This window comes from Felis catus, chromosome E3, assembly GCF_018350175.1.
Source record: "Felis catus isolate Fca126 chromosome E3, F.catus_Fca126_mat1.0, whole genome shotgun sequence".
Classification (NCBI taxonomy): Eukaryota; Metazoa; Chordata; class Mammalia; order Carnivora; family Felidae; genus Felis; species Felis catus.
In genome coordinates, this window is record NC_058383.1 from 10,540,229 (window position 1) to 10,563,327 (window position 23,099).

The window sequence follows — 23,099 nt, forward strand, 5'->3', positions numbered from 1 at the left end:
GAGAGAGACACAGACTCTGAAGCAGGCTCCAGGCTCTGAGCTGTCAGCCCAGAGCTCAATGCAGGGCTCGAACCCATGAACCGTGAGATCATGACCTAAGCCAAAGTCAGATGCTTAACCAACTGAGCCACCCAGGCACCCCTAAGATTTCTAATTATTGTTAGAAAAGGATGGATAGTTTAAATCTCTGCTCTCTGTCCCCTTTATCATTTTTAAAAGTGTTAACTTGTGCCTCGTATTTTTCTGGTAATTTTGCCACAGGTGTTTGTTTGTTTGTTTGTTTGTTTGTTTGTTTTGACATATCTCCCTTACTGCTTATCTGTTTGGTGCTTCTTTAATTTCTGCCCTTCTATTTTCTCTGTATTCACTCTGGTTTGCTTTTACTAAGTCTCTGAGGTTATTAGTTCACTGTTTCTTATTTAAATATATCTTATTCTCGGGGCGCCTGGTGGCTCAGCTGGTTAAGTGTCCAAATCTTGATTTTGGTTCAGGTCATGGTCTCATGGTTCGTGGGTTTGAGCCCCACATCGGGCTCTGCACTGGCAGCAAGGACCCTGCTTGGGATTCTCGCCCCCTCTGTCTCTCTCTGTCTCTCTCTGTCTCTCTCTCTCTCTGCCCCTGCCCTGCACATGCACACACTCTCTCTCTCAAAATAAATAAACATTAAGAAAAAAATATATATCTTATTCTCAAATACATATATTTATGGTTATATATATTTTTTAATATATAAAGACATTTTATTATTGTTTTGCTGTCTAACAGTGAATATACTCAATTGCATTTTCTCAAATGGCAAATAAGACACAAGATAACATCTCTTTGATTCCTGAAAACCTCAATATCATCTGTCTTTGGGAGGATCCAACTTCCTACGACGTCTATGATACTGTCCACGAGGATACCAACGGTGCTTAGTAGTAAAGAACATTTTGCTAAGTTGTTCTATCATAGGTCCTTGCTCAAAGGGTTCATTTTTTTCTTCTAGTCTGGTTTTCAGCACTTGATTGTGTGTTTCTTCATTATTATGCACAGGATCTGGCCGTGGGATAGGTTTTGTTTGTTCATACGGAACGTCCACAGAAGGGCATACTGTCGTCCTGCCATCAGATGTCAAAGCAAGCTCTACTTTGCAATCGTAGTCGTCTGGAAGAGGCGAATACGTAGATTTATGACAAGCACAATATAAAGCTCCATTTTGAATTGGAAATAAAATGTTTCCGGATAGTTCTGTCTGATATCACCCGTTTTACTGCCGCTAATACCATGGTGACTCAAGACGCTTATCCGGTGGTGTGAAAGAAGACGACCCGGAGAAACTGCTTTTAAAATCTGCTTCCAGGCGTACCTATTTTCATCCCTGACATACGCTCACTGCGAGCTCACCATCTTACCTCCTATGGCTATGTATTTTTAACGCACTCCCAATAGCCACAGCATACGGTTTTTACATTTAGGGTCTGTCTGTATTAGCTTCTGGTGGCTGCTGTAACAAATGGCCAAAAACTCGATGGCTTAAAACAACAGAAATTTTTTCTCACTGTTGTTCTCAACAGAACATCCAAAATCAGTATCTCTCTTTTGATATTTTCTACTTGATGAGTGACTATCATACTTTCCTTTCATCCTTTATGTGTTCCTTTAGTTCTTTGAACATATTTGTCATTGCTTTGTCAGTACTAAGTCCAGCATCTGGGCCCCCCTCCAACTCAAGTTCCTAGTTACTGCTTTTCTCCCTGTGTTTGGGCTATTCTCCTGTTTCTCTGCACATCACTCACACAGAGTTAGTGTGTCAGCTCTGCCGTGTATTTGCTGTATGATCTAGAGCAAGTGACTTCATCTCTCTGAGCCTTATTTTCCCCGAATGCGAGCTAGAAACTCCTCTGTGGGGAGGATTAAATGAGATCTGTCTTGTAATTTTCTGTCGAAGATGGGACATCTTAGATAATGTATTTCAGGCTTCTGAGCTCCCAGAGGTGCTGATTGTAGATTTCGTCATTATTGTAGTCTGGTTGGTCATTTGGTGACTTGCCTGGACTAGTTCTGTATGTTTTGTCTTCCCCGCAGTGTGGGACAACCGAAGCCTCTGTTCAGTTTGCTTGCTTGTTTTGGTTCTTATTTTTGTTTTTAAACCAGCCTTCCTAGGGACCACTCCTGGCTCAGCACAGCTTAGTGGCCAGTCATTAGTTGGTCAGAAGTTTTCCTTAAATACCTTGAAGGAGCGCCCTCTTTCTGCCCTTTGCCAACCGGACCTTAGAGTGTGGGCTGGGGAACACAAAAGTCAGGCAGGCTGCAAGTCTGACTTGGAGTTTACTTTCTGCCTCATAGGCCCTCGTGGTCAGCCAGGGATCCAGGGTTGAGTCCTCTCCTACATGTACACGCAGCTCTTAGTGTGTGTGTGCTTCCGGATCCCCAGGAATACGCTGGTGCTTCCCAAAGTCCCCCATGGCTATCTTGTGCCCCAGATCTTCTTAAAATTTTGGCTGGTCGCTTGCTTGTCCCAAATGGCATTGAAGCCTTAGGTGGCCATGACACTGGCCTTCCCCCAATGCTTTGCCACTAATTGATATTATTTTCAACATCACCTCTCAATTATGAATTTTTTTTTTTTTTTTGCAGAGCTCCGAAATCAGGTCAGCCCCTCCAGCAGCAGGAAGGCGGCCAATTCTCGTGGCTACCGTGTCCTGGCCTTTGGGGGTGGGGGAAGGGAAACAGGAGTCACCTGGTAATACAATGTCACAGACGCCATTGGTATTACTGAGGCTGCCAAGTGTTTTGTTGAATTGCCTTTCAATTTGCTGTCTGCCTTTGGTTAACTTCCCGAGTGCTGAAATGGTTGTTTTTGATCATTTTACCCATTCTTACCATTGCTTTTTTGAGCCAAGACCTTTGCCAAGATCTTGCTTCCGTCACCTGCCCTCATTCCTCACTCCTTTGTATGAGTACAAGTTTCTTCTTCCTGAAGTACATCATTAGCAATTCTTCCTGAAAGGATCTGGGAGAGACAAAATGCTTTTTTATACCTTTTTCTGAATTTTATTACTGTGGGAATCTACATGGACCTATTTTTCATTGTTTAGGATTCACAGTGGTCCTCATTTCTTGAGAATCATGGTTCAACAATTCCAGCAAACCCTTAGCCATTCTATCTTGGGCTATTACCTCTACCTCATCTCTCTGAACTATACTCTTTCCGGAAACTCTATTAGATAGATGTTGAATATTCTGGTTCTATTGTCTGTGTCTTCTAACTTCTTTTTCTTTTTTTTTTTTAATTAAAAAAAAAATCTTTTTAATGTTTATTTAGTCTTGAGTCAGAGAGAGACAGAGCATGAATGGGGAGGGTCGGAGAGAGAGGGAGACACAGAATCTGAAGCAGGCTCCAGGCTCCGAGCTGTCAGCACAGAGCCCAACACGGGGCTCGAACTCACAGACTGTGATATCATGACCTGAGCCGAGGTAAGACAATTAACCGACTGAGCCACTCAGGTGCCCCTCCTAACTTCTTTTTCATATTTCTTTCATCATTTCAGCTCTCTGTACTTGTTGAAATCTCGTATTACCGTTCTCTGATCCTCTCTTCTACGGTGTTCAGTCTGCTGTTCAATCCATGTTTTGAGGGCTTTATTATGATCTTTGTTTTAATTACTACATTTTTCATTTTTAGAAACTCTACTTGGTTCTTTGTCATATACAAAGGATTTTTTTAAATAAAGATTTTATTTTTAAGCAATCTCTATACCCAATGTGGGTCTAGAGCTCACAACCCAGAGACCGAGAGTCATGTGCCCATCAACTGAGCCAGCCAGACACCCCTCCACGGAGTTTTAGGGTGTTTATTTTCTTATAGTTTGGATTTCTTATTTTACATCTTTAACCATAATCAATATATTGAATTTTATGCTCCCTTTCATTTTATTGTATAATCTCAAGATGGGGTGTTCCAGTTGTCCTAATTGCTGTGCCTTTGAGTCTTATTTTTTAAGTTTTTATTTCTTTATTGGGGGGGGAGGGGAGAGAGCAGGGGCGGGAAAGAGAAGGAGAGAGAGAATCCCAAGCAGGCTCTGCGTTGTCAGCACAGAGCCCGTTGCCGGACTCACCTTATGAACTGGGAGCTCATCACCTGAGTCGAAATCAAGAGTCAGACACTCAACCAACTGAGTCACCAAGATGCCTCCTTTGAGTCTTACTTGTGGAATATGTATCTCCTCAAGGGCTCTGACATTTCTTAACTGTAAACTCATCATTTGTGTTTGCTTTTTGTTTTAAGAACCCCTTATAGTCTGGGGGCATACCTTTAGGGCTCCTCCCTACCCCCATTCTCACTTTTTTCTTCTTCTTCTTCAGGAGCATCTTTGTTTCTGTTGATTTCTTGGCTTGCAAGTTACTGAGCCATTCCTGCGGAGTGATCTGGAATCCCACGCAAGTGTGAAACTAGGTCAGGGGCTTTGAATTCTCAGGCTGAGGCAGACAAATTTGCTTATCACCCTCCGGTAGACACATTACCTCTAGTTGGCCCTTTAATGGACAGTGGCTTTTCAAGGGTCAACTTTACAGGACTCTTGGGTAAAATTTCCATTTTAGGTGGGTCCGGGCCATATTTAGCCAAAAAAATTTGTTTATGTATATAAACAAATGCATATATCTGTCTGCTCATATACATACATACACACATACATACATATATACATACATAAATGGGCATCCTATATTATTTTTTTCTGGCAACCCTAATCCAGGGCCTCATCTCCTGTCATTCCTGGCTACCAACCTTCACTGACACCTAAGGGAAGACACATTATCAACTGGATGAGGTTTTGGGGTGATGGTGGGGTTCGGAGCTGCCGGCCAAGAAAGAACTCTTGAAGGCGTCTTTGGTGCAAAAAGGTGATTTTATTAAAGCACAGAGCTGGGGGGCGCCTGGGTGGCTCAGTCGGTTAAGCGTCCGACTTCGGCTCAGGTCATGATCTCATGGTTCGTGAGGTGGAGCCCCACGTTGGGCTCTGTGCTGACAGCTCAGAGCCTAGAGCCTGTTTCGGATTCTGTGTCTCCCTCTCTCTCTGCCCCTCCCCAGCTTGCACTCTGTCTTTCTCTTTTTCTCAAAAATATATTAATAAAATAAAATGAAAAAGTTAAAGCATGGTACAGGGCCTGTGGGCAGAAAGAGCTGCACTGGGGTTGTGAAGAGGGGCTCCTTAGATACTACGGGGCTGGGGGAGGTAAAGTCAAAAGGGAAGATTCCAAAGAGATTTTCATAGGCTAAAGACTCACAGATTACTGCAGGCTTAGCTATGGTCAGCTAAGGTTTTCGTTCCCTCTTAAGACAATAAGTAGGGAGTTCCTGGACTTTAGGCTATTGATGGGATTGCCTTTTTCTTGTAAACTGGTGGAGACTCTTATCAGTTTAACCATTTGCTTTTTGTCCTTTCCTGTTTTGGGGTAGCCAGGGAGTGTCCAAGGAATATCCTACATGAACCACCTTGAAAGGGGGGGGGGGCGGGGTGCTAGCTTGAACTTTGCTCTCAGCCTGTGGTTATGCTCCCTCATCAAACTCACTGGCTGTCATCTACCCTATTTAGTGTCCTCTTTGTTCCTAGGCTCCTGGGATTTCTCTTCCATGGGGGCTCAGCTGTGCATCTAAAATAAAATTTTAAAATTTTATGGAACATTTCAGAGAATTTCACGAGCAGGGTTTTCCAGTTATCTTAGCCTGCCAAATCGGAGACATATGGAGAGGTTTTTCAGAACAAGCTTTCATAGCCCCTCTTGTCCTGCCAAAATTCTGATACAGCTTGCTAGGGAGTATGGCAAAATCCGAGTGGAGCTGGGGCCAGAAACGGGGTGGAGGTGGGGATCATTCCTGTGTAGTCTAAAAACACCACAAGGGCGCCTGGGTGGCTCAGTCGCTTAAGCATCCAACTTCAGCTCAGGTCATGATCTCACAGTTCATGAGTTCAAGCCCCACATTGGGCTCTGCACTGCCCTGACAGTACGGAGCCTGCTTGGGATTCTCTCTCCCTCTCTCTCTGCTCCTCCCTGACTTGTAATTGCTCAATAAAAGGTCATTTTCCCTTCCCCTAAAACAGGAAGGAGTCGCTCCCTATGGCCCCATAGCCTGGGCAGACTCACCCCAGGGTGTGGACCACGGGCGTTCCACAGCCCCGTCCACGGCTCTGAGCACCTTGATGGAGGTCAAGTGGGAAGCTTGTGGGTTGGCCTACATTCCATTCTGTGGATGTGGACCCACAAGTGTTGGATGAATGGGCCAGTCTGCCTGGAGGACAGGCCCTAGGGGGTGCCCCAGGGTTCTGTATTAGGCCCCACCTATTTATCTGTTGAGGGTGTGGCACAGAGTTGAGAAGGATTAGGAACACCTTGAGTGACAGTCATGACCAGGACCCCTGTGGTCTCTTCTGCCCCTCCTGCCTCCCCCATCTGTCCTCAGACTCTCAGACTCTCCCTGGAGGGCTCCTCCTCCAACAGAGCTGCCCACCCCGGGGACCTCAGCTCCCTGTGTCCAAGTCTCCAGCCCAGACATGGACTCCCCTTCCCCAGCATCCTGCCCTTCTTCTGTGACTCCGCCTCCAGAGTGTCTTCCTCACCCACCAGCTGCCCACACTGGATACCTGGGAGGCGCTTTGGACTCTGCCCTCCCCCTTCTGAATCTGGTCAGTCACCAAGTCTCCTGGATAGAGTCCGCCCCTGGGCACCTCTGCAGTCAGGCCTCCCCACCGCCCTCTGGGTTGTCACACCTCCCCACTCACCCGAGGATGGCGGCCCCTGAACCCGAACAGGGCCTCAGTCTTGCTTTGTCTGCTTCCGACAGTGTTCTGTTTTGCTTCTGTTTTTAAATGGGTCAACGCTCTAAACCAGATTTCTCATGCAAAAAAAGGATTTTGGATGCTCTTTTTTAAATGTTTTAAAATGCTTATTTATTTTTGAGAGAGAGCGAGTGAGCGAGCATGAGCGGGGGAGGGGCAGAGAGAGAGGGAGACAGAATCCGAAGCAGCTCCAGGATCCGAGCTGTCAGCACAGAACCCGACGCGGGACTAGAGCTCCCGAACCAGGAGATCATGACCTGAGCCAAAATCAAGAGTCAGACGCTCAACTGACTGAGCCACCCAGGCGCCCATGGATGCTCTTGCGAAGTTCTCTTCTGTTTCCAGGGGGCAGCTGTTCCCTTCAGAGGGGACTCCTGTCTCCCCTGATGATCAGAGACCCCCACCAGGCTGCCCTGCCCCTCGGCACTTGACGCTAAGGCTCCTCTTTCCCCTCACTGCTCCCAGCTGATATGCCAGCGTTGTTCACGCCATTTGGTGGCTTGCTCGAGTCCTAGACAAAATCAGCTTCCTTAACCTGGCACTCAAGGCCCTTCCTCATGCCACTCAGGCCGCCTCTCCAGCCTCACCCCAGTTCTTCTGCAAGCCTACACGGACCCCAGAAATCCCGAGCACCCCTGCCTTCCCGGGGCCTTTCTGCACTTCAGCTGGGCTTTTGGTTCTCCTTAGTTCACAAATGGCTGTACACAAAGTGAGTCCAAGGAGTATAAAACTGTGCCCCAATGGGCCATCTTTGAGACTTCCCCCAAACGTTTTATTACGATAAACTTCAAATATTAAGAAAAGTTGAAATAATGGGTTCATGAGCCCCTTACGCCCACCATCTATATTCAAAGATTGTTAACATTTACTCGCGTGTGTATACGGCTGGTTGGCTGGATTTGCTGAAACCTTTCAAAACTGATTCCCAAGCATTGTAACATTTCACTTCCTGAACACATTGAATACTTCAACATGCATCACCTAAAACCACACCCCCTCCAAAACCACAATCCCATTATCAGACTCAAGAAAATGAATAATCACTCCCGGTATGATCTAATATCTAGTTCACAGTTAAGTTTCCTCAATAATCTCAGAAGAGTATTTTATAGCTGTTGTGTTGTGTTGGCCACATTAGTAACCAAGTACCCTATGGCTACTTCCTGTTGGGTCTCTCTATTCTGTTGCTCTGAAACATGGCCGCCACCAATCCTTCTCAACCTGACTTAATTAAAAAAAAATTTTTTTAGTTTGTTTGTTTACTTATTTAGAGACCAGGGGAGGGGCAGAGAGAGAGGGAGAATCCCAAGCAGGCTCCACTCTGTCAGCACAGAGCCCAATGCGGGACTCAAACCCACGAACCTTGAGATCATGACCTGAGCCGAAGTCAAGAGTCAGATGCTTAACTGACTGAGCCACTGAGGTGCCCCCCCCCCTTTTTTTTAATGTTTATTTATTTTGAGAGAGAGAGAGAGAGAGAGAGCATGAGAGGGGCAGAGAGAGAGAGAGAGAAAGAGAATCCCTAGCAGGCTCCACCCTGTCAGCACAGAGCCCCATGGGGGGCTCGAACTCATGAACCAGGAGATCATGACCTGAGCCAAAACCAAGAATCAGATGCTCAACTAAGATGCCCAGGTACCCCCCAGCACACACTTTTTCATGGACACACACTCCTCTGGTCCCTTGCTTCTTTCCATCCCATAATCTCAGAGATGACATCATTCCCATAGATGAGATGCTTTCTCATCCCATTTCTGCAACTGTTTTTTAAGTAAAATATACATACATGAGTGCTCATATCATAAGAGAAAGGCATTGTGCTGCCCTCCATGTAACTACCATCCTGACCTCTAACATTACAGTTTTGCCTGCTTTTGTACTTCTATAGACAGGGCTCAGGGTATTTTGTCTTCTGTGTCTAGTTTCTTTTCCCCTCCATTACGTCTGTGAAATTCACCCATGTTGTACAGTTGCAACTGATTCCTCCTCTCTTCTGTGAGCTACTCCATTGAATGAATACGCGACCATTTATTTATCCATTCTACTGTGGATGGGCATCTGGGCAGGTTCCAAGGCTTCATTATAACTAACAGTGCTGCCTTGAACGTTCTACAGACAGGCCCGACTCGGGGTTTTTCAATTTTATGATGGTGTGAGAGCAGTGTGCATTCAGTAGACGCGGTACTTGGAATTTAGAATTTGGATCTTTTCCCGGTCTAGCGACGTGTAGGATGGTCCTCTCTCGTGACACTGGGAGGTGGCAGCTTCCCATCAGCCACGCAATCATGAGGGTGAATGACCGATGTACAGTCAACCCTCCTGTGCCCAGGGAGGCATTCTGCTTCTCACTGTCTGAACAGCATTCAGGATGTCACAGGAGTCAATGCGTCATTATAAAACAGGCTTTGTGTTAGATGATTTTTGTCCAAGTATGGGCGAATGTAAGTGTTCTGAGCACGTTTAAAGTCCGCTAGGCTAAGCTACGATGTAGGTTAGATATATTACATGCGTTTTCCACTTTAAGTGGAAAACATACAATGGGTTGATCAGGACGTAATCCTGTAGTAAGTCAAGGAAGATCTTTGTATAGGTGTTTCGATGAACAAAAGTCTGTTAAGCATTTCTGATTAATCTTAGCTCAGAGTGGATCCCCCATTCGATTTTAGGGCTGCACAGTACACCAGCGTGTGGATGAACCCTGATTTGTTATTTTTTTATTTTTTTAACATTTATTTATTTTTGAGACAGAGAGAGAGAGAACATGAACAGGGAGGGTCAGAGGAAGAGGGAGACACAGAATCTGAAACAGGCTCCAGGCTCTGAGCTGTCAGCACAGAGTCCGATGCGGGGATCGAACCCACAGACCGCGAGATCATGACCTGAGCTGAAGTCAGACGCTTAACCGACTGAGCCACCCAGGCGCCCCATGATGAACCCTAATTTGTTATTTTTTTATTTTTTATTTTTTTAACATTTATTTATGTTTGAGACAGAGAGAGAGAGAGAACATGAATAGGGAGGGTCAGAGGAAGAGGGAGACACAGAATCTGAAACAGGTTCCAGGCGCTGAGCTGTCAGCACAGAGCCCGACGTGGGGCTCGAACCCACGGACCACGAGATCATGACCTGAGCCGAAGTCGGATGCTTAACCAACTGAGCCACCCAGGCGCACCATGATGAACCCTAATTTAGAGACACTGAAATTGCTTCCAACTCTTTCGCTGAAATAATTGTGTACATATACCATTTCCTACAAACATGAATGTATCTGAATGTTAAATATTAGAGGTGGGGGGGGCGTCTGGGCGCTCAGTCGGTTACGCGTCGGACCCTTGATTCTGGCTCAGGTCATGATCTCACAGTTCATGAGTTTGAGCCCCGTGTTGGGCTCTGTGCTGACAGTGCAGAGCCTGCTTGGGATTCTCTCTGTCCCTCCCTTGCACACACTCTCTCTCTCTTTCTCTCACTCAAAACTAAGCAAACGTTAAAAAAAAAACACTAGAGGTGGAATTGCTGTGTCTTAGGGTTCTGTAGAAGGTTTGTTCCATCACTAAAATACAATCTAAAACTACTCTGCTAATCTAATCTTTTCTCCCAGTGGTTCTCAATAGAGGCACCCTTAGTATTTGAGCCAGTCCAAAGAATCAAATTCCCTAGGGACGCCTGGGTGGCTCAGTCAGTTAAGCATCTGACTCTTGGTTTTGGCTCAGGTCATGATCTCATGGTTTGTGAGTTCGAGCTCCATATCGGGAGGCTGCCTGGGATTCTCTCTACCCCTCCCCTGCTTGTGCTCTCTCTGCCTCTCTCAAAATAAATAATTAAACTTTAAATAATTTAAAAAAAAAAGAATAAGATGCACTATATGTCAACTGCACTCCCTAAGTCATTGAGTGACTGAAGAAAAAAAAAAAAAGAAGGAAAAAAAGCATCCACGTTTTCCCCCAGCTGGGAAGAGTGTACTTCCCTATTGTGGACCGTTGTTATAACCAAGCTAAAAACTGCCTCATCAGTACTCTTGATTCCTTCTCTGTCTGTTGGAATACCACCAGTGATGGGGATCTCACTACCTCACACAGCAGTGCCTCTATTTTCAGGCAGCTTTTGTCACTGTCCAGTCACTCCTTGTCTTGTACCTTTCAGCTATTGCCCAAGTCCAGTCCTCCCAGCATGCCTCTCTGCAGCCTCCGGAGTTTTCCCTTCTCCTGGCTAAAAATCCCCAGGTCTTCCTCATTCTACACACAGGGCGTGGTCTCCAGACTTCTCAGTGCACTGGGAACGGGTGGCATTTTATTTCTCTACCTCTAAAACTAAACTGCTCAGAGCTGATACGCCCCCCCCCCTCCCCGACCAGTCAGAAGCATGCACTTTACTTGACTTGGCCTTTATTGAGTCAAACTTATGTGGTTTCTAGCGATGGAAACCAACTCAAACTGGCTTAAGAAAAATAAGGCAAAACAAAAATCAAATTCAGTGGCTCACTAAGGAGCTCCAGCTTAGCAACCCCAGGAAGGGAAGCTTTGCCTCCCTGCACTCAGGCATCAATGGCGAGGAAGGGTACTGATTGACCTGCTGGGTCACGTGCAAGCCGCCTGGATTGATTGCTGTCCCCAGGAGGCTGGGTACCATGCTTGTCCAAGCCTGGATCCTGTGTCCTTTCTCGCTTACAGTGGTAAATGGGAGATGCAAGAGACACTGTGATTCTGACAGGGTAACACCAGTGGATGTCTGTTACATTGCCTTTAAAGGTGGGTGACATTTGCTTCCGGGGGTGCGGAGCTCACTGCGTCTCAGAACAACTTTCACAGGCGAGTACAAATTCCACATCAGCACAGTCTATTTTTATTTTTATTAAAAAACTTTGTTTTAATGTTTATTTATTTTTGAAAGAGAGACAGAGCGCGAACAGGGGAGGGTCAGAGAGAGAAGGAGACACAGAATCGGAAGCAGGCTCCAGGCTCCGAGCTGTCAGCACAGAGCCGGATGCGGGGCTCCAACTCAAGAGCCGTGAGATCATGACCTGAGCAGAAGTCGGACGTCCAACCGACTGAGCCACCCAGGCGCCCCCACATCAGCACAGTTTAAAGCCAAGTCTCACTTACCTAGAAGTAATGCTACTAGCTTTAAAAAAAAATTCATTTATTCAGCAAGCATGAGCTGCATACCCATTTGCCTGCAGGAGGGTAGGTGGACGGGGTAGAAGCGAACCCCACGTGGCCCTGGGACTGGAGGACCCATGGCACAGTGGGGGAAGCCAGACATGCCAATAGACTGTGCTGAGGAATCCGTGCTGTGAGAGGCTCCCTGGAGGCGGCGGCATTCGCAGTGAGCATAGAAAAGGAGTGGGCGGTTGTCTGGTGGGCATGTGGGAGCAGTGGGGACCGAGAGGGAAAGACATTCTGGGAAGAGGGAACGGCACATGCAAAGGCACAGAGGTGAGCAAGGACTTGGGAGTGCCTGGCAGTGTAGGAGGATTCAGTGTCCGGGACAGGCTGGGGCTGGTCAGCACCCGATGGTGACCTCCAACCAACCTCCAACCAAACTCCAACCAAGTGTGGTGATGATGCCTGTGGCCCCAGAGTCGCCAAGCTCCCTGGATTTTACAATACAAATAGTCAATCAGATCCCGGGCCTCGGGGACTCAGGAAGTTCAGTGTCTCCCCCACCAAACGCCCCTGAGGTCTCCCAGGGAGGGGTTCCAGCTCAACCTCTTCCGTCACCACTCGCCTGACTTGCTCCTTCCCATAATCTTGTCCCTCTCCCTATTTTTTCCCGGCTCTCTGATCCTCTTTACCCCCCAAGATGTGGACCTCCCCAAGACGTCTACCCAAGGCTTGAGCTGTGAGAGCAGAATTCCAGTGCAAGAAAGGAAAACTGGAAATGGGTACGGAAGGTCTCTCCCTGGCATGGACTCAACCCTCATCCTGTACCCTTCAGGACCCCATCCCTCAGCACCCTTCAAACCCTCCCTTCCCTTTGATCTCAGCTCGTTGCTAGAAAAACAAATTTAGAGGGGCGCCTGGGTGGCCGAGTTGGTTTAGTGTCTGACTCTTGATTTTGGCTCAGGTCATGATCGCAGCGTGAGTTGGAGCCCCGCGTCAGGCTCTGCGCTGACAGCATGGAGCCTGCTTGAGATTCTCTGTCTCCCTCCCTTGTACCCTCCCCTGCGTGGGCTCTCTCTCTCTCTCTCTCTCCAAAATAAAAACATTTTAATTTTTTTAATGTTTATTTATTTTTGAGAGAGACAGAGTGCGGGGGGGAGGGGTGCAAAGAGAGAGGGAGACACAGAATCTGAAGCAGTCCCAGGAATGAGCTCTGTCTCCAGCCTGGTGCCCCTGGGAAGCTAGTGGGGGGAGTTTCAAGGTAGCACTGTGGCCCACAATGCTGCCAGAGGTTCACGGATCCCCACTAAGGCTCTATTATACTCCCTGTTACTACTCAGGAGCCTCGTCCTCAGATGGCTGTGGCTGACCCAAGCATCACAGCCTTCCTGTGCCCACAGAGCCTGCAGAGAACGGACAAGATTAGCCGTGCCCTCCAGGCACTTGCTGTTTGGCAGGTCACACAGAAATCCCTAAGGCTCTTGAGGAAAGGTGTTCCCAGTGTCGAAGGACAGCCATTGCCCTGGGGAAGGGGAATTTGGTGGCTTGAATCCAGGGCGTGGGGGAGACAAACCTCACTGTATACTCATGGATGGATTTTGAATCTTGCCTACTGTGCACATAAAGTTTACTTTCATAAACGTTTTATCTATGTGAACTTGGACACATACGTATGTACACTTTTGTATCAGAAGAGTAAGCACGTCAAGAGTGGGGAGTATAGAAGCTGGGCGTCGGGGGAATCACCAGATGTGTGAGGCTGTAACGGAGGCCCCGGGGTGGGCAGTCCTGCCAGGGGAGGGGCCCTCCAGGGAGAGTCTGAGGGTCAGGAAAGGGCTGAGGACAGAATAGGGGGCGGGGTGAAGACAGCAAGCCACGGTTTTAAGGGGCAGAAGAGACCACAGGGGTCCTGGTCATGACTGTCACTCAAGGTGTTCCTAATCCTTCTCAACTCTGTGCCACACCCTCAACAGATAAATAGGTGGGGCCTAATACAGAACCCCGGGGCACCCCCTAGGGCCTGTCCTCCAGGCAGACTGGCCCATTCATCCAGCACTTGTGGGTCCAAATCCACAGAATGGAATCTAGGCCAACCCACAAGCTTCCCACTTGACCTCCATCAAGGTGCTCAGAGCCGTGGACCGGGGCTGTGGAACGCCCGTGGTCCACACCCTGGGGTGAGTCTGACCCGAGCCTGCCAAGCTCATGGGGCTTTAATGAGTTCATCCTTCCTTTCTAAGGCCAGACTGTCCAATGTGGGAGTGTCCAATTGTGTGAGTGACTGTCCAATGTGGGCTATTTAAATTTCAGTGCCAATTAATTAAAATTAAATGAAAATTAAGGGCGTCTGGGTGGCTCGGTCAGTTGAGCATCCGAGCCTTGATTTCAGCTCAGGTCATGATATCACAGTTCATGGGACCGAGCCCCAAGTGGGCTCTGTGCTGTCAACGTGGAGCCTACTTAGGATTCTCTCTCCCTCTCTCCATGCCCCTCCCACACTCCCTCTCTCTCTCTCAAATACGTAAAAAACATAATAAACCACCGCACACCAGTCAGAATGGCTAAAATTAACCACTCAGACAATGACAGATGCTGGCAAGAATGCACAGAAAGAGGAACCCCTTCGCACTGCTGGTGGGAATGCCAACTGGTGCAGCCACTCTGGAAAACAGTGTGGAGGTTCCTCAAAAAATTAAAAATGGAACTACCCTATGACCGAGCAATTGCACTACTGGGTATTTACCCAAGAGATACAGGTGTGCTTTTTTGAAGGGGCACATGCACCCCAATGTTTATAGCAGTGCTATCGACAATAGCCAAAGTATGGAAAGAGCCCAAATTTCCATCAATGGATGAATGGATAAAGAAGATGTGGTCTATATATACGATGGAGTATTACTCGGGGATCAAAAAGAATGAAATCTTGCCATTTGCAACTATGTGGATGGAACTGGAGGGTATTATGCTAAGCAAAATTAGTCAGAGAAAGACAAATATCCTATGACTTCATACATATGTGGGGTTTAAGATACAAAACAGATGAGCATAAGGGAAGGGAAGCAAAAATAATGTAAAAACAGGGAGGGGACAAAACCTAAGAGACTCTTAAATATGGAGAACAAACTGAGGGTCGCTGCAAGGGAGCAGGGTCGGGAGATGGGCTGAACGCGCAAGGGCCGTTAGGGAGGACACTTGTTGGGATGAGCACTGGGCGTTACACATAGGGGAGGAATCACTGGAATCTACTCCCGAAATCATTATTGCACTACATGCTAACTAACTTGGATGTAAATTTGTTTTTAATTCAAAAAATAAAAACATAAAATTAAATGAAAATTAAAAATCTGTTCCACACAGCCGCACTAGCTACCTTTCAAGTGCTCAACAGCTCACTGACCTCTCCAAGTGTTTCTGATTTTGCATACTATAATAATCTGAAATTTCTCTCCTCACAAACACCTGAAAATGGTCAATGAAATAGAACAGAAATGATCTCAAATGCATGGCTGAGTTTGCACAAAAGGAAGAGAAGTCGTCAGATTTCAGAAACAAGAGGGCACTGTCCCCCGCAGATGACAGCTAATGAGCTCACCCGGCTTCTGTCCCCGGGTGAAGAAAGGGTGAGCAGCAGGGGCTCATGCTTAGCGCCCTTGTGGGGACAGGAGCCATCCTTGGGGCACACCCAGGGCTAGAGGTGGACCTGAGAACTCTGAAAAGTGAAAGGGGGAACCTGAGAAAATGTGTCCATCTACAGGGAGGTGGGTGACAAGCAAGCTTGTCTGTTTCAGCCAGAGAATCCCAAACTCCCAGCCCAGCATCACGTGGTTTACCGGGCTGGGACAGTCCAGAAACTCTCAAGCCAAACGCTGACATAAACACCGAGCCTGGTCTGGTGATACTCCTGGGGAATAAGCCAAGGGGAAAAGCTCTGAAGCCATACTCCATTTTACCCAGGCTGTGATGGATTCTACCGGAGGAAAGGATATTAAGAACCAGCCACTGTGAGGATAAGCTCACACTGAGAAATGTCAAAATCCCCGGGCGGGGCGGGCGGGTGGGGCGGGGCGCAATTCGGGTTGAAACTCAGAGAGCACAACCAACAGAAGATGACAACGATCTGAAAGACATCACATGAGTCTTAAACACGAATATAGGCTGGCTGGCTCAGGCAAAAGAGCATGTAACTCTTGATCTCAGGGTCGTGAGCTCGAGCCCCACGTTGGGTGTAGAGATTAAATTAAAAAAAAAAAAAAAAAGAGAGAGAGAATATATATACTTACCTGGCAGGGGAGATACCATGATCACGAAGGTGGTTTTCCCAGGGTGAGGCTTATCCATTGCACTCTGGACGTGCTGACCTCATTGATTTCCCCAAATGTGGGAAACTCGACTGCATAATTTGTGGTAGTGGCGGACTACGATCGCGTTTTCCCCTGTAGGAAAAAAAAAATGAATATAAAAAGTGTTGGCCTTTGGAGGGAAGGAGAGACTGGGTGTGAGCACGAGGGAGACTTCCGTGGATTCTAGAATGTTCTGAGTTCTGACCCTAGTGCTGCTTCCAAGGCTTGGTTCACTTTTGGAAATTTGGTGAGGTATGCATCTATGATTAGTACATTTCTACAGATGTATGTTATAATTCAATTAAAATGATTTAACAAATGATTAAAGGGAAAAATGTTCGGAATCAGAACTCTAAAGAATAAGACATCATTCATGGTGGGGAGGCAGGTGTGTAGAAGAATCAAGTAGAACTTTTATTATTTAAAAAAAAAATTTTTTTGCAATGTTTATTTTTGGGAGACAGAGAGAGACAGAGTGTGAGTAGGGAAGGGGCAGAGAGAGCGAGACACAGAATTCAAAGCAGGCTCTAGGCTCTGAGCTGTCAGCACAGAGCCCGACGCGGGGCTCGAACCCACAAACCGTGAGATCACGACCTGGACCGAAGTCGGACGCTCAACCGACTGAGCCACCCAGGCGCCCCTCAAGTAGAACTTCTAAAAATGAAACATGCGCTCCATGAAACAAAATTTTAAAAAGGAAATGAGCTGTATAACAGGTTAAAGTAGCTGAAATCAAAACTAGTAAGCTGGGAGACATGTCTGAGGAACAGATTCTCTATGCCCAGAATGCACAGAAAACCAAAGTGAGAGGAAATACAAAGGAGAAGTTAGAAGGCATAGAAGACAGAATAACAAATGTCAACATAGGTCTAGTAGGATCCAATAAAGAGAGAGAAAGAATGGGGGAAGGACAATATTTAAAGACAGAATGATTGCTCAATTTTCAGAACTGACAAAAGATACAAGTTTAAAGACCCAAGAAGCATAAACCCTACCCGTGTTTAGAAAGGGTAAGTCTTCGGGGCACCTGAGTGGCTCAGTCAGTTGAGCGTCATGACCTTACCTGAGCGGCTCAAGTCATGATCTCACAGTTTGTGGGTTCGAACCCCACGTTGGGCTCTGTGCTGATAGCTTAGAGCCTGGAGCCTGTTTCGGATTCTGTGTCTCCCTCTCTTTCTGCCCCTCCCCTGCTCGTGCTCTGTCTCTGTCTCTCTCTCAAGAAAAAAATAAATAAATAAGCATTAAAAAAAAAAAGTCTTCATTTCAAAACCATCACGGTGAACACGCATAACAAAAGCAAAAAGAAAAAAGAAGTTTAAAGCTACCAGTGGCACTACCAGGGCTGATTATCTGACCAGAATAAGACTGATGGCAGAGGGGCGCCCGGCTGGTTCAGGCAGTAGAGCATGTGACTCTTGATCTCAGGGTTGTGAGTTTGAGCACCACACTGGGCACAGAGTTAACTTTAAAAAATAAAAAAAATAAGAAGGGTTCCAAGGTCCTTGTTTCGTTTGGGACTAATTTTTGGCTTTGTTGAATCAAAGATGCATGCCAGAAATTGACAACTTCTAAAATTTTGAAATAGAATTATTATTATAAGAAAGGTTGGGGGAAGGAATAAAAGATACTAACCAATTTCCATGTGATGACATAAATAATTCAAATACGTCTGTAATCACAATAAATGAAAATAGACTAAGTTGCCAATTAAAGGGTTATATGATTATACACTATTCATAATGTTTGACCATATGCTATTTACAAGAGGCTCACCTAAAAACATAAAGATTCAAAAAGACTAAATGTCAGGAGATGAGGGAAAAACATGTGAGGCAAGGTGCCTGGGTGGCTCGGTCGGTTAAGCGGCCAGCTCTTGATTTTGGCTCAGGTCATGATCCCAGGGTCATGGGATTGAGGCTTGTGTCAGGCTCCATACTGAGTATAGAGCCTACTTAAGATTCTTCTCTCCCTCTGCCCCTCTCTCTCCCCTGCCCAGTTTCTCTCTCTCTCTCTCTCTCTAATAAATTAATTAATTAATTAATTAATTAAAACGTGAGGCAAAAGAAGATGACTACGGACCAATTCAAGCAGACTTTAAGGCGAAAACAGAAGAAAACAAAACACTGGTAGGCACAGAGGCTCACTACATAATGTTCAAAAGGATCAGTTAACCAAGACAAAAGAATTTAAACCTGTAGGCACATAACAACAGTCTCCAAATACAAAAGGCAAACATTCACAGAATTAGAAACACACGTCGACAAATCCACAATCACGGTGAAATACATTAAAATACCTCTCCCACCAGTTGAGAGCTAGAGCAAGCAGGGAAGAATTAGTGTGGACATGGAAGATTTAAACCACCCTCACAGGGGCGCCTGGCTGGTTCTGTCAGAAGAGTGTGTGACTCTTGATCTTGGGGTTGTGGGTCTGGTGTAGAGATGACTTAGAAAAATTAAAAATCTAAAAATAAATAAATAAAAATAAACTACCCTCATAAAACTCCATATGAGACAGAGAATACACACGGACTATTTTCAAAAAACTGACCACATGCTAAGTCAACAAACAAGTCTTAATAAATACCAAAAATCACTATCGTGCATAGCATATTCTCTGACCACAATAGAATACAGTGGGAAATCAGCAAGACGGAACATAAGCAAATCCCCATGCATTCCAAACTTGAAAATACCTTTCTAAGTATTGACTGGTCAAAGAAGATACGAAAACACCATACGATAAAACAGAGAGGATGTGCCTACAGGAATACTTAGGGCAAAATTTACAGCCTGAAGGGGCACCCCGGTGGCTCAGTCGGTTGAGCGTCCAACTCTTGATTTCCGCTCAGGTCATGATCTCGCAGTCATGAGATAGAGCCCCGTGTCAGGTTCTGCGCTGACAGTGTGAGGCCTGCTTGGGGTTCTCTCTCCCCGTCTCTCTGCCCCTCCCCCACTTGCGCAGTATTTCTCAAAATAAATAAATAAACTTAAAAAAAAAAAGACTTTATCAGCAAGCAAAACAAACTCCCTTTGTGCTCTCAGGATGGGCAGACCTTAAATAAGAAAACAGTAAGATAATAACTCAGGTGAGAGCAGAGCCAGAGGGGGAAAAAAGTGTGGGGGGGTGCTGCTGCTATTTCAAATAGAGCTGTTAGGGAGGGCTTCTCTGAGCAGAAGCCTAAAGGAGGCGAAGGTGGGCGTCCTGTGGGTATCAGGGGGACAGCAGGTGGAAAGGCCCGAAGGCTGGGGCATCAGACATACAGAGCCATGCAGCCACCTTGGCTGGGCTGAGACCCATGGGAGAGGCAGGGAGGGGCCGGAAGGTGAGTAGGTCACAGTGAAAGGCTCTGGTTCCTACTCTGGAGGACGGAGGGTCTGAGCAGAGACCACGGCATGCCTTGATTTTGGTTTTTGAGGAAAACACCATGACTGCTCCATGGCAAACAGACCAGACCAAGGAGACAGAGGTGAAGCATCCTTCTTACCCAAACATTCCCACCTCTTCTCTAATGTATCTGAGATCTTTCGGAACAGTTTTTTGGGATATTTTGCAAAGTCTGCACATTTTTATTTTTTTATCTTGTACATTTTTTTTAATGTTTGTTTATTTTAGAGAAAGACACAGCACAGAGTGCAAGCAGGGGAAGGCCAGAGAGAGAGGGAGACACAGAATCTGAAGCAGGTTCCAGGCTCTGAGCTGTCAGCACAGAGCCTGATGCGGGGCTCCAACTCTCAGAACTGGGAGATCATGACCCGAGCTGAAGTCAGACACTTAACAGGCTGAGCCACCCAGCCACCCATTTAATTTTTTTAATGTTTATTTATTTTAGAGAGAGAGAGACAGAGCACAGAGTAGGAGCAAGAAAGGGGTAGAGAGACAGGGAAAGTCTGCATGTTTTTAGTGCTAGCGAGCTACAGTTTTGGTTATAAACAAAGCATATTCAGTACTCTGTTTTCTTCTTTACTTTCATCATATATAGATGGGAGAATTCCATGGGTCAATTTCAATTTTTCTCATACTCCTATTCATTTGTATGGAAAGTCTCTGACCTACAGTACCATGCTTGTAACTGAACCTTTGCAGTAGCTCAACACAGATGCTCACTGAGATTGACACAGGAGCGGACTGTACAGATTTGTAGAGTATCGGTATGCCTTTTCACAGAAATTGACTATTTAAATCACTGACCTTAATCTCAACCTAAAAATTACTCATATTCAGATCATCCTACATAGGTTAACCATATCACACCAACAAAACACCAACATTTCAGAACTTAAAAGTAGCTGAGTACTGGGGTGCCCAGGTGGCTCAGTCACTTGAGCATCTGACTTTGGCTCAGGTCATGATTTGCAGTTCGAGGGTGCAAGCCCCACGTCAGGCTCTGTGCTGACAGCTCAGAGCCCGGAGCCTGCTTCGGATTCTGTCTCCCTCTTTTTCTGCCCCTTCCCCACTTGTGCTCTAGCTCTCAAAAATAAATCAAAAACGTTATTAAAAAAAAGTTACAGGGGCGCCTGGGTGGCGCAGTCGGTTAAGCGTCCGACTTCAGCCAGGTCACGATCTCGCGGTCCGTGAGTTCGAGCCCCGCGTCGGGCTCTGGGCTGACGGCTCAGAGCCTGGAGCCTGTTTCCGACTCTGTGTCTCCCTCTCTCTCTGCCCCTCCGCCATTCATGCTCTGTCTCTCTCTGTCCCAAAAATAAATAAAAAACGTTGAAAAAAAAATTAAAAAAAAAAAGTTACAAAAAATAGCTGAATGCTGCAAACTATCGCAACGACTATTATTCCTGTTTTACAGAGAACTGACAGTTGACACAATTCACTTGAGGTCACACAGCTAGTAGTAAGTGGCTTGGCCAGGATTAAACACAAGCAGTTTGAAATGCAATGCACAGGCCCCACCACTACCTTAAAGGTTCCCAGAGAAACTGTTGGGCCTTCGGGGCACTTCCACCCCCAGGACCCACGGGGACTGGTAAAGACTGGGATATGCACTCTGTTGAAGGAGTTAGGGAGCAAATCAGGATCAAAGCTCATGAGGGCAACCTCAGGAGAGGCTGGGCATCTAACTTTGCCAGGGAGGCATTCGCCAAGGGTATGGAACTTTCTAGGATTGGTTTCAATCTCTGGATCCTCGGTGGAAGGCAGGTTTTGTGCAGGAGAACCCAAGAGAAGGGAAAGGGTTTTTACTAGTCGGAGCATGGCCCAAGACTGGCCCTGGATGCTGGCAGAGTAAGGAGGATCAAGTCTGGAATCAGGGATGATCCATGGATGGTCCTCATACTGGAAGAGCCCCAGCCATCGGCCTTTCTGGAAGTCTTCCCTCTTTTTGCTTCATTAATGATAAATTACACCCTTCTCCCTCATGTAGGGCCTTGTGGGACATGACAGATGACTCTTAATACGGGTTCCTGTCCCCCAGGATCTCACCTTGAAGCGACTGTGGACTGGGAGCCTTTGTAACAAAAAATGTAAGGCCATTCAAGAATAAATATTAAGGTCTCAAAAAACTGGAAGAAAATAAATAAGAATAAACAATAAGGTTTTCATTTAGTCAAGGGCACTTATGTTTTTAGAGTAATGGAGTTATGGGGCAGAGAGGTGGAGGGAGGGTCCAAGTTCAAAATGGGCAAGGAGAGAAGAAACCAAATTAGCCATAATGATGCTAGACACATAGGAGGCAGGTGCTCAAAACAGATTATTGTGAACCAAGAATTTTACCAACATTTCTTCATCTAATCTTTACAACATTAAAGAGGTAGGTGATATCCTCCCCTTTTACAGATGATAAAATTGAGACACTAAAGAGGTTAAGTAACTTGCTCGAGGTTACACAGCTAGTAAGAGGTGGAGCCCAAGTTACTTGGGGTCTATCCCATAGTAAAGTGGTTTTATCACTTGTAAATAAGAAGAGACAAAAACAAAATGACTTCATAGCTGCTCTGTCAATCTCAGCACTGGGATAAAGTAGCAAAAACTGCTTAAATACAAAAGTACTGGGCATACATTGCAAAAATTCTGAGGTTCTTTTAAATTGTGTCTGAGAAACTACCACTGTAATTAATTCTCATTACATATCCAAGCTTTGCTTGAGCTAGATGAAATTCAAGACCGGGTTGAATTCTTTCCCAGCGCAATGACCTCTGCAAAAGCGAGATGCGCCGACTCTTGCTAGTTCAGCAACCTACACTCTAATCTCAACACCCCTGCCCTCCGCCAATACCGAAGCCCCGAGTAGACAGACCCCAGAAGTCAGGATTCCTAGCCGCACTCCCATCGCCTCGCACGCTCGGATCTCACCCCTTCAGGGCCCTCCGTTCCAGTGCATTCTCAGCCAGTGCCCAGCTCGGGGGGCGGGGGGGGGGGGATCCTCCCTGGAGGAGGTGGCCCTTACTTTGGTGTGGACGGGCGACCCCTTGGCCGAGAAGAGGGTGTCGGAGTAGGGCCAAGTGGGGCAGGCCTCCGGGGGGGGGGGGGGGCTGCCAGGTCTGGAGTACGAAAAGCTAAGCGACAGCAGACAGTCCAGCCGGCCAGGCGCAGGGTCCCAGACCAGCCCGCGGAGAGGGCGTCAGAGCGCGCGGAGCGAGCCACCCCAGCTTCCCGAAGGGAGGGCCCGGCCTGCGCGCACGGGCTGGGCGGGGCGGGGGACAGCCGGCGGCTGTGGTGAAGCCCGGGGGCCAGCACACAATGGGCGGGGGCGCAAGGCCGGGCGCCCCGCCAACGCGCCGCCGCACCACGTGGGCCGCAGAGCGAGCGGGGCCAGGAGCGGCCCGTCGGCCCAGGCCGGGCGCGGCGCGGCGTACGTGCGCGCGCGCGCGCGTGCGTGCGTGCGATTTGCG

The 23,099-nt window shown here is 46.9% G+C and overlaps 1 protein-coding gene and 1 non-coding gene across 2 annotated transcripts; one reads left to right on the forward strand and one right to left on the reverse strand.

Annotated features, from left to right (window-relative positions):
• Positions 1-681: 681 nt before the first annotated feature.
• LOC102899208 (39S ribosomal protein L42, mitochondrial-like) lies at positions 682-23,036 on the reverse strand. Its single transcript, XM_045048338.1, is given in 4 exon segments — positions 682-1,213; positions 1,215-2,995; positions 16,201-16,353; positions 22,655-23,036. Coding segments are annotated over 2 exon segments (423 nt in total). The 5' UTR covers positions 1,269-2,995; positions 16,201-16,353; positions 22,655-23,036; the 3' UTR covers positions 682-844.
• Positions 16,193-16,356, forward strand: LOC111558295. Its single transcript, XR_002739021.1, has one exon. It is a non-coding gene; the product is annotated as a U1 spliceosomal RNA (small nuclear RNA).
• Positions 23,037-23,099: the final 63 nt, after the last annotated feature.